This window comes from Mustela nigripes, chromosome 2, assembly GCF_022355385.1.
Source record: "Mustela nigripes isolate SB6536 chromosome 2, MUSNIG.SB6536, whole genome shotgun sequence".
NCBI lineage: Eukaryota > Metazoa > Chordata > Mammalia > Carnivora > Mustelidae > Mustela > Mustela nigripes.
This window is the reverse complement of record NC_081558.1, coordinates 213,661,380-213,680,624: the sequence shown is the minus strand read 5'-3', so window position 1 is coordinate 213,680,624 and position 19,245 is coordinate 213,661,380. Positions and strand designations below refer to the sequence as shown.

The 19,245-nt window shown below is 41.3% G+C and overlaps 1 protein-coding gene across 2 annotated transcripts in view; it reads right to left on the bottom strand.

Annotated features, from left to right (window-relative positions):
• SH3BGR (SH3 domain binding glutamate rich protein) overlaps positions 1-19,245 on the bottom strand; it is a 63,890-nt gene that overhangs the window by 6,232 nt on the left and 38,413 nt on the right. For both annotated transcript variants that reach the window (XM_059392361.1, XM_059392362.1), the window contains exons 4-5: positions 12,613-12,687; positions 11,628-11,720 (exon numbers count right to left, since the gene is read on the bottom strand). In XM_059392361.1, the coding sequence (XP_059248344.1) occupies positions 11,628-11,720; positions 12,613-12,687 (168 nt within the window). The remainder of the gene's footprint in view (positions 1-11,627; positions 11,721-12,612; positions 12,688-19,245) is intronic.

The following is a 19,245-nucleotide window of genomic DNA, read 5'->3' as shown; positions in this document are numbered from 1 at the left end:
AACATCTTTAAATTTCTGCTCTATTTTAAAGAAGCCAAAAGTAATTTTCTACACAGAAAAAGGAGTTATGTTTGTGTTAGAAAGACAAAGGGTGACTCTAATCATTGAACTCTGGTTTAAAGAAATAGTCTTTGTCCTGCATCAAAAACACTAACAGTAAGTATACGTGTGTATATTTCAAATTGGGGCGAAAATTCTAGGCTTCTATGTGTTTACAACTTAGCACTTGAAGTGACTTCTTCAACTGGTCAAACCACCTTCAGTTCCAAACACAGGATGTGAGGTCCTCCCTTGTACCTGGGAATGTTGGTTATTATTTAAGTATACAATCTACAAGCAAACTTATCAGCCAAACCAATAATAGGTTACATTACATTACAGAGGATAAATCTTACTTCTTTAAATGTGTCTTCAATACCCTCCCCAATGTCCATAATCCCACCCCCTTCTCCCAAACCCCCTCCCCCCAGCAACCCTCAAAAAAAAAAAAAAAAATGTGTCTTCAATAGCTTTAATACTATTTTTTAGTTGGGTTTTTGTTTTGTTTTATTTTGTTTTTCTTTTGTTGGTGTTGGTTTAAGTAGGCCGCACGCCCAGCGTGGGGCTTGTACTTACAATCCTGAGATCAAGACCTGAGCTGAGATCAAGAGTCAGAGGCTTTCCTGACTGAGCCACCCAGGAGCCCCTCTAGTTTTTCTTTTATTGCTGTAATTGTGCTTTTAAATCTTATATCTTCAGTACTCTTAATTTCTGAATACTTATTTTGTATGATTCTTAATCTTCTGTCTCTGTGACACTTGATTCTCTTCTATTTAAGTTCTTCTTATTCTACCTTTATTCATAGAAGGCATTTCTTTTTCAAATTCTTTATCTTATTGAATGCATATGTTTCCTTTACATCCTTAATTTTAAGTCTTTTTATAATCCTTTTCCTTCTTGTCAGTGGGTGTTTTCTCTTGTGGGCGTAGGAGGGTGGCCAAGAAGAAGGCTGTGCCCCAACAGGAACTCAGAGGCTCTTGCTATGCAAGCTCTTGCCCCCTTCAATCCTGGCCTCCTAAAGGAAGACAGACTCTCAACCTCAGTTCTATCAGACCACTAAAGGCATGCTGGCCCAAGCCCTACAGGGCCTCACTCACCAGTCACGGGAGGCAGGCTCCTGGCAACTCTACGGCTCACAAGTGGATGAGAACCACTGCTCTAATAGAACCTCCAGGTTGCGGGAGGGCATGTTAGAAATTCTTCCCAAATTAGTCACGCTCTCCCTGGATAGATTCCCACTGGAGCCATGTTAAGGTTTCCTAATGTCGCGTATCTTCCAGACACTTCATGACGAGCTGTGTGTGTGAACTTCCATGATACACAGCTATCTTTGACTCGATATTACATGCTATCTTGACATCCGGTACAATCTGGAAGGCCGGAAATGGCCAAAGATTAGGTCTCCTACCCAAGCAGCCTGCTTTACCAAGGACCCAGGCACCACCGTGCCTGCCTTTCCCCTGGAACTATACCAACAAGCCAATCACAGGGCACACTCAGCCCTCTTGATACCACGAAGCCTGCCTCCCACCCCTCCAACTGCTCCCACTGTCCCAAGGGCACCCCCGGGCCCCTGCAACTATGGTGATATCCTCATCCCTTGAGCTTAGAGAATATGTCATAAACTGCCGTGAATCTCATCTGCCCCGTCTCAGGGGCTGTGTGCTGGCCATCCCCATGACCATCGGAAGGCATCCTTCCCCTAACAGCGAGGCGCACAGGAGGCATTCGAAACAACACGGCTAAGCACCATGCAAGCTGCATTAACTGTGCACACTGGGCAGTAAGGTGGAGGGGAAGAATGGTAGCATGACCTGGTCCAGCCCCGCAGATTCCACAGGCAACACCTCCACCAGGGGGGCTCCAGCTAGGGGCACCATCACACCCTATTTCCCATCCACCTCTCTTTGATAAATTTACCTCGGACTTGCTATAGCTCCCTTCTCTGCAAGCTAAAGGAGGATTTTCGGGGATGTCGGATGCACCAGCTTCTTCGTGTCATGAAGAACAGGGAGAATGTGGCTACAGCCACAATTCTCTGACCTAAAAGATGATTTTATTAAGCACCGCTGTTAAATATGCTACTGCACCTGTTGTCACCGTCTCTCCACTTCTTCCATAGGTCCACAAGTAGAAATTTTTAAAAATACATGAATTCACGTAGGTTTTAAGTTGAATGTAAAAACTAAACAAACAGAGGCACCTGGCTGGCTCAGTCGGTTGAACATCCAACTCTTAATTTCGGCTCAGGCCATGATCTCCGGGTCATGGGATCAAGTCCTGCGTCGCGCTCTGCATGCTGATCCTGAGACTGTTTGAGATTCTCTCTCTCCCTCTGCCCTTCCCCCGACACACTCTCTTTCCCTCTCTCTCTATCTAAAATAAATAAAATCTTCACAAATGTATTTAAAAATTAAACTATGATACATTTCATCAAAATGAAAGACATTAATGCATTGATAAAATATATAAACAGCAAAGACATGATAACTAAGTGATGCCTACTTATTTTATGTGTTGTGCTTGAAGCCCTTAGAATGGAGATTATAGACATTTTTTCCCCACTCTTACTCCTGAGAAAACATAATTCATTAGTAATACTGCCTAATTATGTGTTTAATTCTGTCTATATCCAGAGAACACGGGAGATCTGTAGCTATTTAGGAAAAATCAGATCATACATGCAAGCAATTAGAAAATTAAAACAAAATTATTTTTGTCTTTTTTGAATTTATGTCCCTGTAAATGTGCCTTTAGTTCAGTTTTGAATCAGTAAATAAAAGTTGTCAAAAACTTAATCCTCCATCAAAACAAAATAATAACATTTCTGAAACATTTAGTATTTAAATACTGATTTCTGGTTAAAGAAAGAAATGTGCAAAGTAGGAGAGGGTGAGGCCATCCCAACTTCAAACAGGTCTGCACTGTACCAGCCCACTGGAATTCCGGTTTGCCTGGATCAAAGTAGTAGGACCAGGCTATAGCTCCTACAAATGTAAGGAAACAAGAATTTTTCTAGCCCTTCCTAAAGTGGCCCTATGATAAGTGTCTGTGGGGCCAGTGTATTAGAATTACTTTAATTATAAGTGGAGGGAGAAGTCCCTAAAAATTCTTCACGCCTTACAACTCGGGCAGTGAGCTTATGGAATCTTGCACTGGGGGAGTTGAAAGCAATCCCACATTCCCATAGCCTCTCACTCCGGTCCTCCTTTGGACAGACCAGGTCACCAAGGCCAGAGAGAGAGTTAAATAATTTGCCAAAGGTCAGAGGACAAGTAAGCAACACAATCAGGATTGACTTTGAGGCTCCTGGTCCCTGACTCAGTGCCCTTCCTACCCACCTACCATGCTATGTCTCAACATCAGGAACAGAAAAGGCAAAATCATGGAAGGCAGGTGACAAGGACCCACCACGTCCCCCGTTGCAGCCCCACGTTCTTGGCCAGCTCTGGAAGCATACTCTCAGATTTCTGAGGTTGGCAGGGAAAATACAGAACCTGAAAGGCTGCTTCAGCCGTCCAGGTCAAGTCAGCCCCACAGGTCTGCCCAGCACGGGGAATCTCCAAACTAATCCTTACACCGCTGGCAACACCCCAAGCTTCAGTGCTAAGATAATGCCCAAGAAAAGAGAGGCCCACTCTTGTTGGTTTCTCAGCAATGCGTTGAGTGTACCTCTCTAGGACTGCCAGTTCAGCCCGCGCTTGGGCCCTCCCTTCCATGACCCCCAGCTTCTCTCACGGGTCACAGCACCCTCGTCTTCCTTATCTCTGACCCGTTCTCTACACCATGGCGAGGGATATTGTCCCAGGACACAACACACCTTACCGTGCTTCCCTCATGTTGAAAAACTTCCATCTTTTCAAGAAACTTCCATCCATTATTCTCAGGATGGCTGGAAGACCCTCACAATTGGGCCCCTGCTTACCCCCACCCTGCCATGTCCCTCACCACTCCTTATTTAAGCCGTATGGACCACGTGCTACTTTCTCACATTGGCCACCTTCTATGACACTGCTTAAAACGACACCTTCAAGGAAGACGTTCCTGACCCATAAGACTGAGTTACGGGATCCCTTCATCTGTTCCCATGATCCTCATTTATCTGTCTCCCTGACTGGTCTGTGTACTCCTTTGGGCATGGCCTGTGTCTTTATTCATTTCTGGATCTCCAGGATCCAGCCCCTGTCTGGAACCAAGGTGTAAGCTCAATAAATGTGCTTAGTGACCAGATAAATGAACAAATACTCTGCTAACAACTGTTCAGACCTCTAAAAACATTAATTTCTCTTTTATCCACATGATATCAAATTAAAATGTGCAACAGAAAATTATCAGCTATGTAGAATTTCACATTTTTCTAAATTCAATTATCTATATGAACTGCATTCAGCTGAACCAGACACTAACAAGACACACCCTGCTTTGGACAGCCACATGCAGAAAAATGAAATTGGACCATTTCCTTACACCACACACAAAAATAGACTCAAAATGGATGAAGGACCTCAATGTGAGAAAGGAATCCGTCAAAATCCTTGAGGAGAACACGGGCAGCAACTTCTTCGACCTCAGCCGCAGCAACATCTTCCTAGGAACAACGCCAAAGGCAAGGGCAGCAAGGGAAAACATGAACTATTGGGATTTCATCAAGATCAAAAGCTTTTGCACAGCAAAGGAAACAGTTAACAAAATCAAAAGACAACTGACAGAATGGGAGAAGATATTTGCAAACGACATATCAGATAAAGGACTAGTGTCCAGAATCTATAAAGAACTTAGCAAACTCAACACCCAAAGAACAAATAATCCAATCAAGAAATGGGTAGAGGACATGAACAGACATTTATGCAAAGAAGACCTCCAGATGGCCAACAGACACATGAAAAAGTGCTCCATATCACTCGGCATCAGGGAAATACAAATCAAAACCACAATGAGATATCACCTCACACCAGTCAGAATGGCTAAAATCAACAAGTCAGGAAATGACAGATGCTGGCGAGGATGCGGAGAAAGGGGAACCCTCCTACACTGTTGGTGGGAATGCAAGCTGGTGCAGCCTCTCTGGAAAACAGCATGGAGGTTCCTCAAAATGTTGAAAATAGAACTGCCCTATGACCCAGCAATTGCACTATTGGGTATTTACCCTAAAGATACAAACGTAGTGATCCAAAGGGGCACGTGCACCCAAATGTTTATAGCAGCAATGTCCACAATAGCCAAACTATGGAAAGAACCTAGATGTCCATCAACAGATGAATGGATCAAGAAGATGTGGTATATATACACAATGGAATACTATGCAGCCATCAAAAGAAATGAAATCTTGCCATTTGCGACAACATGGATGGAACTAGAGCGTATCATGCTTAGCGAAATAAGTCAAGCAGAGAAAGACAACTATCATATGATCTCCCTGATATGAGGAAGTGGTGATGCAACATGGGGGCTTAAGTGGGTAGGAGAAGAATAAATGAAACAAGATGGGATTGGGAGGGAAACAAACCATAAGTGACTCTTAATCTCACAAAACAAACTGAGGGTTGCTGGGGGGAGGGGGTTTGGGAGAAGGGGGTGGGATTATGGACATTGGGGAGGGTATGTGCTTTGGTGAGTGCTGTGAAGTGTGTAAACCTGGTGATTCACAGACCTGTACCCCTGGGGATAAAAATATATGTTTATTAAAAAAATAAAAAATTAAAATACAAAAAAAAAAGACACACCCTGCTAAAAATGGGGTTATCCTTAGAGCAAGGCTGGAGGACGGGAAGGGGTCCCACAGGAATCAGTGCAAGCCAGAGCTTTGACAGTTAGCCAGCAGCAATCACCATGGGACCAAGGACTCCCTACCAATATTTGAATTGACCTTAATTTCTTAAAAGAGACATTAAATGGGGAAAGTAATTGCCCAGAGTATTTATAAAATTACTTAGCCACAAAAAAAAAATCGAGAATGCCTTGAAGAACCCAGGATGTGACCATCACCAGTTCTCCTAGAACATAAGCTCTGGGGGAGCAGAGATGCTGTCGTCTTCATTGCTCTGTCCCCAGTCCCCAGAATCCTGCCTGGCAGGCAGCAGCACAAGCTGTCAATAACATATTGAATGGATGCACTTACATTTGCTACTTCTGCCTCTAATCCCTCATAGGAGGAGGGGGATATATTATGGAAATAGAACTTAAGCTCCCATCCTTAGCTCACAGAATTATAAAACATCAGAATTGGCAGAACCTTAAAAGTCATCCATATTCAATGCCTGAGACGGACCTTTATGATTGGCAAATAATTATACCAGCAAAAATGTTTTGTTTTGTGAGATCATTATGATCACATGGTCAGTTGAGCTAACTCTTGCAAATCTCATTCAACTGACAAAGCCACAGCTTAAAATCATTTTACCTTGTTGCTCCTATAATAAAGATAGTCAGGGGAAGCCTCCACAAGTGGAAAGTCTTAGAACCTTTTCCGGCAGCTATCCTGGTTGGGAACTTGGCCAGCGAGCCAGGCCACAGAGGCGGCAAGCAGCCAGGATGAGGGACAGGTGTCAGCTGTGGTGAGTGTCAGGCAATGGCTGGTTAGGACAGGTGGCTGGTGTGGAAGGAAACTGAGGGCCAGCCCAGAGTGACCTGAGGAGGGCAAGTGGTCTCCGAGTGGCTGGAAATCTCAGGGACAAAGGCAGAGTTCTCTCCATCTCCCGGCACTGCAGGGATCTGGCCTGAGACTCAGCAGCTCCTCAAAGACCTAAACCTATCTCTGCCCCTCAAGAAATCAACTCTCCTCAGGACTGGTTTTGGAGGAAGCCGAGTGGGCTTTACAAGCCATAATCATGTAGTCAGGCAAGCCAAGGTCTTAAGAGATTTTGGAGAGGACCACTGAGTTGGCAAGAAGCACAACTTAAAATAATTGTTACCTCAGTGGAAACCCAACGCAAAGGTGAACCAGCTACAACATGTCCAGGCTCCCATGAAGTTCTCACAAGGCCCCCAGTCCACAGCCCCCTCCTCAGAGTGCACCCTGCAGCTGAGGCGACCTTCCACTTCCTTCTCAGGCGCCACACACAGCTCGCCCCTCCTCCCTGGCTCCCCGTCCCTCCCAGGTCAGCAGGGAAGGCGGTCACAAAGTCCCCTCTCTATTGGGGTCTGGAGCAACAGAGGAGATCTTCTCAGGCGTGAAGGAACAGTCTTCCCAGTGTTCACCGTCCTGCCTCCCAAATGCCCCCAACCCCGCAGCACGTGGTAAGGCGCATCTTGGCGTCTGGCATTTAAGAGTCGGGACCCTTGGATTGGTGGTCAGGGGAGGTCCATTTCACTACAGGAGGTGATGGCTTCTGTCTCCATTTCTGATTTGTTTTTTAAACCAAGAGTGATATTCTTAGATAAATATTTCTCACCATTAAAATGGCATCAGAGGGGCACCTGGGCAGCTCGGGCAGTGAAGCATCCTGGAGTCCTGGATCATGTGGTGTTCCCTGCTCAGTGCGGGGTCTGCTCCTTCCTCTCCCTCTGCTCCTCCCCCAGCTCAAGCTTTCGCTCTTTCTGTGTCTCTCTCTCAAATGAATAAATAAAATCTTTTAAAAATAAATAAATAAAATAAGATGAAATAAGATAAAAAAGGCATCAAGTGTGTCCCGAGTGAGCATGTGCAGCAGTTAGAGGAACAAGCCCATGCCTCAGATGCTTACTCAGCTGGCTATCCCTCGGTTTACTGCTGCCAGATGCCGCAGGCAGTTGCTACCATTGTACACTTGAAAACTGTTCTCAACACACAAAGGAAAGTTCTGCAGTGATGGTGCACACTGAGTCAGCTCTCTAGTCCATTCCACAGAGAGGCAGCGCATCACATTCTGGTGTCCACACTGCCCCGTGTCTATCAGGGACATCAGCCCTGGACGTCACCACAGGCAGGCTACATAGGACGCTGAACAATGTCCCTGTACATCTGTAATTATTTCAGAATGAAAGGTTAAAATATGTTTGGACTCTTTGTCATCAATAGTGTGGCCGAATGCAGGGATGAATGATGTTTTGTTCTCCTTAGCACACAACGCTGGGGACAGGGAACAGAGTTACTACCCCTCCCACATTCCAAGAAGAGACCCACAGATTGGTGGTGGATCTGGGCTCCCGGGGAAGAAAGCAGAGGCCTTGCTTTTTAAGACCCTAGGCCAGCTAGGAGAGGCGATGAATCTCGACAGTCCCTATAAAGGGGGCTTGGAGCTTGGGTTTGGAGTTGTCTTGACAGAAGCAGCCAGAGTGGAGACACAGGGGCAGAAGGGGAAACACTGAACCCCAGGGCAGCAGATGTGCTCCGTCAGAGGCAGAGGGCCTGACCCAGCTGAGGGGCCAGTGCCACCAGCCCCTCACTCTGATGGAAGGTCCCGCCAGCATGAGGTGGAGGGCTGAAGCCGATATCATACTGTTAGACAAACAGAAGAAGCTGACATTCTTGCTACATGATTTAGGACCCAAAGGAGGCCCACGGGTCCTGGAACCCTTCTATTGCCCACGGAGGGAGCAGAGGGAGCCCTGCTGTTCAAATACAACCAGCCAGAAGGAGCAAAACATTAAGACTCCATGAAATCTCTGTCAGGTGGTTTTCAACAGACCAGAGCCTTATCTAAAAAAGCTCTGGCTTTTGGGATTGATCTGGGCTGTAAGATCTGGAAGAATCTACCAGGATGTGTCTAGTGTTTTGAAAATCAGTGTTTAAAGAGGTAAGACCTGGGGCGCCTGGGTGGCTCAGTGGGTTAAAGCCTCTGCCTTCAGCTCAGGTCATGATCCCAGAGTCCTAGGATCGAGCCCCACATTGGGCTGCCTGCCCCTCAGGGAGCCTGCTTCCTCCTCTCTCTCTCTCTGTCTGCCTCTCTGCCTGCTTGTGGTCTCTGTCTGTCAAAGAAGTAAATAAAACCTTTACAAAAATAAATAAATAAATAAATAAAGAGGTAAGACCTAGCGATCTAGTTAGCTTCTCCGTTGGTTACAAATTAGCCGATCTAAGCCCAAGTGCACCGTGGGTCAAAAGGTGTGCCGACAAGTAGCCCGGGTGGCCGTCCCATCTTAACCTGAAAAACAGACCCAAGTTGTGCCTGGGCGGCTCCGTTGGCTGAGCATCTGACTCTTGATTCCAGCTCAGATCATGATCTCAGGGTCAGGAGATGAGACCTACGTCGGGCTCCAGGCCCAGCAGGGGGTCTGCGATTTCCTGCCCTCTGCCCCTCCCCCACGCGCTCGCTCTCTCTTTCTCTCTCTCAAATAAATAAATAAATCTAAATGAATGAATGAATGAATGAACCCAAAAACACTTAAACAGATGGGAGGTTTTTTAAGTACAAAATGCAACCATTCAAAATATCAGGAAGTTTGGTCTCCTTTTCAAATTTCAGTCCATTTTCCTCTATATTCAATCCCAAAGCTAATCATGTTACTATGTCACTTGCGATGCCCACTGACAAATCGTGGGGTTTCTTTCTTATACAACTGAATTAAAGTAAGTCAAAGAGCATGGATCACTTGTCAAATGGGAGAAAGTCAGAATCTATCTTTATGTAGAATATGATTAAAGAGTTGAAGATGAGTTTGATCATTAATGTGAGTATTACATTCATCTAAAATTAAAATGTCTGGGCATCTGGGTGGCTCAGTTTTTAAGCAACTGCCTTCGGCTCAGGTCATGATCCTGGAGTCCTGGGATCGAGTCCTGCATTGGGCTCCCTGCTTGGCAGGGAGTCTGTTTCTCCCTCTGACTCTCCCCCTTCTCATACACTCTCTCTCTCTCTCAAATAAATAAATAAAATATTTTTTAAAAAATAAATTAATTAACTAAATTAAATTAAAATGCCTTTTACTTAGTCATTTCTCCACCAGAGCCCAGGCAAAAATAACAAAGATGATTTTTTTTAATTCCTATCAGGATTCATAGGATTATAATTTACCTTGTAAAGAGTTCTCAATTCAAAAAAACAGAAATTAACAAAGAGGACCCCAGACCTGCTGGCTTACCACCTCCCTGAACAGTAGCTGAGAAGAGAAAGTAGACCCCTCTTTGCTATAGTTATGAAAATGTTACCTTCCCCAGGAGAAAGGGATTAGGGTATAATGTTTCTTTGTCTCTCTGTCTTACAGGAAGCAACTGGGTTTCAGAAAGTATAAATCAATAATACCATAAGAGGGCACTAGACAATTCCTGTAAAGTCTGCATTATAAAAACATGGATTTTTAAGTGACAATATAACGAGATTGATGCTATATTTAATTTAAAGTTTATTATCTCTGAATGACACAGGCTGCCATGAAACTCCATCTAACTTCTAGGTTGGGATTAAAGATCTTGTGTTTTTCCAAACTAAAGACTTCAAAGAGTCTTGAATTATCAACACTTTGAAATAGACACCTTTTTTATTTTATTTATTTGACAGAGAGAGACACAGTGAGAGAGGGAACACAAGCAAGGGGAGTGAGGTGGGGAGAAGCAGGCCTCCCGCTGAGCAAGGGGTCCTATGCGGGGCTTGATCTCAGGACCCTGGAACCACGACTGGAGCCGAAAGCAGATGCTTAATGACTGCTTATGACCAAGGCGCCCCTAGCCATCTTTAAATATGAGGAACTTACTGCCCTGGCCCCTCCAGATTTAAATTCTTTAAGATACAAATGAATTGATACCCACAACCACCCCAACAAGCCCATAACATGGTTCCCTACGGCCCTTTATAACCACATTCCATCTGCTGGGAATGAGATATCTACACCTCTTCTGGAATCAATAAATCATTTTAAAAAGTCATAAGCAGATAAAAATGCAAACCATCATGGTTCAGTAAACAAGTCTTTATTGCAACTGACCCAATGCATTTCGACCATTGAAACTCTGAGGGGGGCTCAGCCCAATGCCCCCAAGCCCACACGCTCAGCTCCCTGAGCACCACCATTTCCGCTTACCTGGCTTCCCAGCTACATTTTCAGAATTCCATGACTAAGTGGCCCATCTGATACCCCATTCTCTCAGCCTGGCCATTCTAGAACTACAGTCTACCCTGTCCTTTATTCTGGGGCCCCTGAATTGGGACCCCTTTAGAATTAGATCACAGGTCTTGGAGCTGCTGATATTCCCATAATTGGATCTGAATGGACTATGGGTTTCCGTCCCCAGGGCCCCTTCTTTATCCCCAGGTCCTACTGGCTTCCCAAAAAACATCACACCCCCTTACCTCTGTGCCCTCAGTAGGCAATGCCCTTGGCAGGCGTTCGCTGGGAATCCATCATTACTCATGACCAAGGGATAAGGTCCCTTGTTTTATAAAGAACTTGAACCTAACCTACCCGTCACAATACAACTACAGATTATTAAAGCCTTGTCTAGCCTGCCCCTCCAGGCCTGGGTTCAGGGTCCTTCTCTGGCTTCCTTTTAATCCTCAACCTGCCTTGACCATGATAGTGAACACTTCCTCCTGCTTCCTCACTGGCTAAATGCTCAGCTCCTGGCTGCCCTGCTCACTTCAGTATGCCCAGGAGGATTCCTGGCACAGGGAAGGTGCTGCAATGCTTGTTGACCTGAATCCAGAGAAACCATGGGGCAAAAAACCAACACTCACATTCTTCTCTTGAGACTCAGCAAGGTCGCCCGCGTCCCCGTTGTCCTCTTTTTGTGTCTCATTTTCTCCACTCTCTTCAGTCTTCTCTGTTCCCTGGTCATGAAGCAAACCCATGGTATCACTAACCTTAGATAAGATTTCAAGGGAAAACCAAACCACACATGCTACGGTTTTCTTACTTGGATACACAGTATATAAACAAAGGGAACACAGACTTCCTATCTATTTGGTCACTTCGCTACTAGTACAGAATCACCACCCCCTGTATTGCTCATTGGACCTCCTGTTGTCGGTCAGTACATCTGAGTCATGTGCATGGTAGAGAAATAAACACACTAATGAGGAGCTATAATTCATCCATTTAAGGCTTATGAAGAGAACTCCAAAGGATTTGATATTCAGGCAGTTTGTTTTCTGTTGCTTGAGTGGTGGCAGGTTTTATAATTTTAGAGAGTAAAAAAAGATGATAGAGAATAGAGAGAGATAATAGATGGATAGATGGATGGATGATGGATGGATGGATGGATGGATGATGGATAGATTGATGGATGATGGATTGATGGACAGATGGAAGGATAGATGGAAGGATGGATGATGGATGGATGGATGGATGGATGGATGATGGGTGGACAGATGGATGGATGGACGGATGGAAGGAAGGATGGATGGATGGATGGAAGGATGGAAAGAAGGAAGGATGGATGGAAGGAAGGATGGATGATGGATCAATGGATGGATGATGAATGATGGATGGATGGATGATGGATAGGTGGATGAAGGATGATAGATAGTGAATAAATATATGGATAGATGGATGGATGATGGGTGGGTAGATGGATGGATAGATGGATGATGGATGATAGATAGATAAATAGATAGATAAATACTCTATCTATATAGAGTTGAATGACAGAAAAATGAAAACCAAGTAGACATTCTGAGGAAGGTAGTCAGGGGGAAGATGGTTCAGGATACTAACTCTTACCTCTACACTGCTCTGTTCCTCTCCTGCTACATCACCATTGGGAAGAGAAGATGTTTCCTCAGATGATTTTTCCACCTGCATTATATAAATTGAGAATATTTGAGAATTTTCTTGAGGATAATAGCTTACATTTCAACATTTTTTAACTATTCAAATTATGTTTGTCTTCATCCTTCATTTTATCTTTACAACACTGTAGCCTGATAGGTAGGATGGTTACTACCACTCACACTTGAGAGATGAGAAATTCAAGGCAGAAAGCGTAACACTGCAAGTCAGAGGTGGGACTAGGTCTACGCCTCCTACTTTATGCCCTTCAGACTTACCCACAGTTGCCAACCTTCTAAGATATTAAGCTAATTTTCTCATCATAAGAAGTTGTTTTGTAACTGTGTGAGGTGATGGATATCGACTAAACTTATTATAGTAATCATTTCGCAATATGTACATACATCAGATCTTTATATTGTATACCTCAAACTAATACAATGTTATATGTAAATTATATCTCATCAAAATTGGGAGGAAAGCAGTTACTCGTATTTCAAAGGCAGTTAAACCATAGATTCGTCCTCTAATGCCATGCTCCTATGATAATCAATATCAAAATTTCCATATGTACCTGAAACTATCCTAATACATACATATAGGCTATTTTTTTATTGGTTGCTATATTTGTTTAATTTTGTGGTTTTTCGAGCAGACATGGGAACATGGGGCACAACTTGATTTTTTAGTTTAATATATCATGGACATTGGCCCAAGTTAAATCAGATGGTTCTAACCTCATTTAAAAAAAGAAAATCTGCTGAATATTAAATATACAATTTATTCTAATATTTCCCAGCTGACAGTTTTTCAGAACTTATCTGTTTGTACTTTATAAACAACACTTTACTAAGCTGAATAAAATGATGGGTTTTTTTTAATTTTTTAATTAGATCTCTTTCCAAAAAAAGAAACTGTAGCAATTCATATTCCATAGTAAATAAATGAACATTCTCTTTTCCTTAATCTTCAAGACCAATGAAGATGACAGCTCTTTTTTATCTTCAATAACACATTGGGGACAAAATCGAATTTTATTTTTGTTTGTTTTAATTTACATTTTCTTAATTAATAAGAGAAAGCATATTTTTCATGAGTTTTAACCACTTATATTTCCTGCCCAGCTACCTGTCTTCATATGTTTTGCCCCTTTTCACTTCAGTTGTCTGTCTTTTATTGTCAATTTTTAGAGGTTCTTAATATAATAGAAATATTAGCTCTCTGTCAAGTTACAACTTTTTTTTTAGTCTATAAAGTTTTATAAATTTTGTTTTTCAGTTTTTAGTCTTTTACATACAATAAATTTATCTAATTTTTATCTGAAATGCAGTGCTGTTCTTCTATATTAATTAAGAACACCCACAGCTTTAATTACTCTAGAATTTAATTTTACATAGAATGTAAAGTAGGGCTCTGTTTTTTCATCCAGATAAACAGCAAAGTATATCTGCACTATTTATAGATCATCATTTTCCCATTTAATTAAGATGTTTTTGTCATTAAGTTTTATGTATATATTTGGATCTGTTAATATACTATTCTATATATGAATATCAAGACATACCCATGAATATATTTATCAGTTCCCATGCCAACATACTGCTTTTATCAATGTAGTGTTTAACGTGAATTTTAATATTCAGAAAGGCAAGTTGCTACACAAAGTCTTTTTTCAGTTTTTCTCAGCTCTTCTCAGATATTTTTTATTCTAATAAATTTTAAAGTCATTTTTCCTGGTGTCAAATTTTTTAAAATAAGCTTTTGGTTAAAACAGCATTAAATAGGGGTGCCTGGGTGGCACAGTTGGTTAAGCATCTGACTCTCGGTTTTGGCTCGGGCCATGATCTCAGTGTTCTGAGATCAAGCCCTGCGTGGGCCTCCACACCAGCATGCGTCTGCTTGACATTCTCTCTCCTTCACCCTCTGCCCCTCCCACTTGCGCTCTCTTTCTCTCTAAAATAAATAAATAGATAAATCTTTAAAAAATAAAATGAAATAGCATTAATTATATTTGTTAGTTTAGAAGATGTTCACTTTTGGGTGCCTGGGTGGCTCAGTGGGTTAAGCCGCTATCTTCGGCTCAGGTCATGATCTCAGGGTCCTGGGATCGAGTCCCGCATCGGGCTCTCTGCTCAGCAGGGAGCCTGCTTCCTCCTCTCTCTCTCTCTGTCTGCCTCTCTGCCTACTTGTGATCTCTCTCTGTCAAATAAATAAATAAAATCTTTAAAAAAAAAAAAAAGAAGATGTTCACTTCTTATTGTTTAGTCAACATATCCAGACACATTGTAGGTCCCCCTATTACTTTAAGTATTTGTAGGTGTCCCTCAGAACAAAATTATGGTCTTCATAATATGAATCCCCATATTTTTCTTGAAAAATTTATTCCTAATTATTTTATGGATTTTTATCACCATCGTGAATGAGGTTTGATTTTTACATTCTAACTTCCTATCCATTATTACTGATATAAACAAAAACTATTAATTTTTATGTTTTTCTTTTATCCAGAAATGTCATAAACTCTTAATTCTAATAGATTGTATTGAAGTTTCTTGAGATTTCTAGGTGTACAATTACATCATATAAAAATAAAGATAATTTTTAAATTTCACATGTATTACATATATACACGATGCATTTTATTTTCCTACATTACTATAGTAACTACAACTTTTAAAACAAAGTTTAATAACATAGTGATGACAAGCATGCTATCTTGCCTCTAATTGTAATAGAAATGATTTAGTATGTCATGATCCGTGTGACACTTACAGCTGCCTTTTGATAATTGGTTTTTATCATGTTTAATTAGTTTCCTTCTGTTTATATTTTAATCCATTTTAGTTTTAACTAGGAAAGTCTGAAGAATTTTATCAAATATCTTGTTGGTATTTATGGAAACAAACATAAGGGTTTACTCCATCAATCAGTTCATAGAACTAAGTATGTTAAATACTGCTTTGTATTATACAGTTTGCTAACATTTTATTTAGACTTTTCCCCTCTGTACTTATAACAGGAATTGATCTAGGTAAAATTGAAAGTATTCTAAGTAATATATCAACTGGGTCAGGGGTTTATTCTATTTCATTTCTCTGTTAAAATTATATATAATCAAATTACATGTATCTATTCAAATTACATATACTCAAATTATATATATATATAATTATACACTCAAATTATATATATATAATTTGAGTGTATATATATATATATGCATATGGATATACATATATATATATATATATATAGGCATGTCCATATGCACAAAGACACATACTTTCTCTCTCATTTGTATTTAATTGATTTTGGGTTTTGTTGGGTTCATACTGCCTACATTTTTATCTTGTTTTCCTATTGTTAGTTATTTAAATTGAATATTTCTTTTAGAGGCACCTGTGTGGCTCTGTCAGTTAAGCATCCGACTCTTGATCTCAGCTCAGATCTTGATTTCAGGGTCATGAGTTCAATGCCCACATCAGGCTCCACACTGGGCATGGAATGTACTTATAATTAACTATTTTACTAAGTTTTTACCACTCTTTTTATTTTTTTCCTTCCTTTTTCAATCATAAGAGTATTTAAAAGTAATAATTTTACTCTGTGTAGGGAGAGATTTGCTCATATATTGGGGTTTGGATATGAAATAACTTCTCGTTTATTATTTGATGATTTATCATATCAGGAGTTTTTTTGAGGGAGAGGGGCAGAGAGAGAGAGAATCATACACAGATTCCATGCCCAGCACAGAGACCCACTTGGGGGCTTCATCTCTTGACCTCAAGATCATGAACTGAGCTGCAATCAAGAGCTGGGCGCTTAACCAACTGAGCCACCCAGGTGCCCCTATAATACCAGTTTTATTTTCTTTGGGATATGGGGTTATTTGAAATGGGATATGCTTATTTCTTAAGTTTCTATGATATTTTTCTTTCAGGTTGTAATTCTGTGTTTGGGATAAGAACATACTCTGTAAAATCATTCCCTTCTGAAATTTATGAAAGTTTTCTTTTTGACCAAGTATATGATCACTGTGGAAAATGTTTTAATAAGTACAAGGGAAGACTACATTTTATTAATATTAATCTAATATACTGTTACTCATGCTAGTATGCATAAGTATATCCTATACACGTCTATTAAATCAAGTTTCTAATTATAATTGTACCTGATAAGTAATAAATACAATGTATCTATTAAAAGATGTTTTTAATAAGTTTTCATTTTATTTCTAGGAGTTTCTGATTCATGTATTTGTGTATTTGACTGCTATCATGATCCATAAAGATTCATGACTACTGTATTTTCTTCATAGATTTTTATCATTTTTCATTAAATTATACATTTTTCTTATTTAATGCTTTTGGCCTTGAATTCCTCTTTATCTGATATCATTAATCCGACTCCAGCTTTCTTGTTGTCTGTACAGGCCTGCTGTATACTCATTCTTTTATTTCAAGTTTTCTTGAAATGACTGTCTTATTATGTGCTCATAAATAACATATGGCTCAATCTTTGTTAAAATCCAATTTCACTGTCGACTCCAATTCCTTTTTTTTTTTTAAGATTTTATTTATTTATCGGGGGGGGGGGAAGAGAGCGAGCACAGGCAGACAGAGTGGCCGGCAGAGGCAGAGGGAGAAGCAGGCTCCCCACTGAGCAAGGGGCCCGATGTGGGACTCGATCCCAGGACGCCAGGATCATGACCTGAGCCGAAGGCAGCTGCTTAACCAACTGAGCCACCCAGGTGTCCCCGACTCCAATTCCCTTACAGCCAAGTAATCTCCTTTGGAACCCAACCTTCCAACAGATAATGACTATAAATTCTGAATCAAAAAGAGAAACAAACAGGGGCACGTGGCTGGCCCAGCGGGTAGAGCACGCGACTCTTAATCTAGGGTCGTGAGGTTAAGACCCATGTTGGGTGTGGAACCTACTTTAAAAAACAAACAAATAAGCAAGCAAACAAAAGAAAAAATAAGAGGAAAATGAGCCAAAGCAAGAAGATTCAAGGGAGACTTGCAATTTGAATGATAAAAATTATTTGTATATCCATATTCATAGCAGCATTGTTTACAATAACCAAGAGGTAGGTACAATCCAAATGTCCATGAATGAGTGAATGAACAAAATGTTGTAAATACATACAATGGAATGTTATTCAGTCTTAAAAAGAAAACTTATCCTATCTCATACCACCACACATATGAAACTTGATTGCATTATGTGAAATGAAATAAGCCACTCACAAAAAGACAAATGTTGTTTGATTCTACCTATATGAGATATCTAAAATGGTCACATTTAGGGGTGCCTGGGTGGCTCAGTCATTAAATGTCTGCCTTCAGCTCAGGTCATGATCCCAGGGTCCTGGGATCGAGCCCCGTATCAGACTCCCTGTTCAGCAGGAAGCCTGCTTCTCCCCCTCCCACTCCCCCTACTTGTGTTCCCTCTCTCGCTTTGTCTCTCTGTGTCAAATAAATAAATAAAATCTTTAAAATGGTTTCACTTATTTGTGGAGCATAACAAATAGCATGGAGGACATGGGGAGTTAGAGAGGAGAAGGGAGTTGGGGGAAATTGGAAGGGGAGGAGAACCATGAGAGACTATGAACTCTGAAAAACAATCTGAGGGTTTTGAAGTGGCGGGAGGGGTGGGAGGTCGGGGTACCAGGTGGTGGGTATTAGAGAGGGCACGGATTGCATGGAGCACTGGGTGTGGTGAAAAAATAATGAATACTGTTATGCTAAAAATAAATAAGTTAATTTTTTAAAAAATAAATAAATAAAATAAAAATAAACAAACAATAAAAATAAAATAGTCAAATTTATAGAAACAGAAAGTAAATTATCATGGAAGGAACTGGAGGAGAGGAAGAAATTGGCAGTTGCCTGAGTATAGTATTTTTCTTTTGCAAAGTGAAAAAGTTCTAGAGATCTTTTGCACAGCAATATGAAAATACTTAACATTACTGAACTATGTAATTTAAAATGGCTAAGATGGGGGTGCCTGGGTGGTTCAGTGGGTTAAGCCACTGCCTTCAGCTCAGGCCATGATTTCAGGGTTCTGGGATTGAGCCTTTGTCTGGCTCCCCACTCAGCAGTGAGTCTGATTCTCCCTCTCTCTCTGCCTGCCTCTCTGCTGACTTGTGATCTCTCTCTCTGTCAAATAAATAAATAAAATCTTTTTTTTAAATGGCTAAGATGGTTTTGAAAAAAAGAAAGAGGACAATGACACTGAGTGAGTTACTGTTTGGGGGGCCTAAGTCTGAGAATAGGCAAATCTTATTGGGGAGATAAAAACAACAGAAAACTCGGGGTTTTTTTTTTTAATATATTTTATTTGTTTATTTGACAGAGAGCTAGAGAGAGAGCACAAGTAAGCAGAGCGGCAGGGAGAGGGGGAGAGAGAGAAGCAGGCTATCCGCTGAGCAGGGAGCCCGATGTGGGGCTCGATCCCAGGACCCTGGAATCATGACCTGAGCTGAAGGCAGCTGCTCAACCAACTGAGCCACCCGGGCGCCCCAAAACTCGGGGTTTTTTTTTTTTTTTTTTTTTTTTTTTTTTTTTTTTTTTTTTTTTT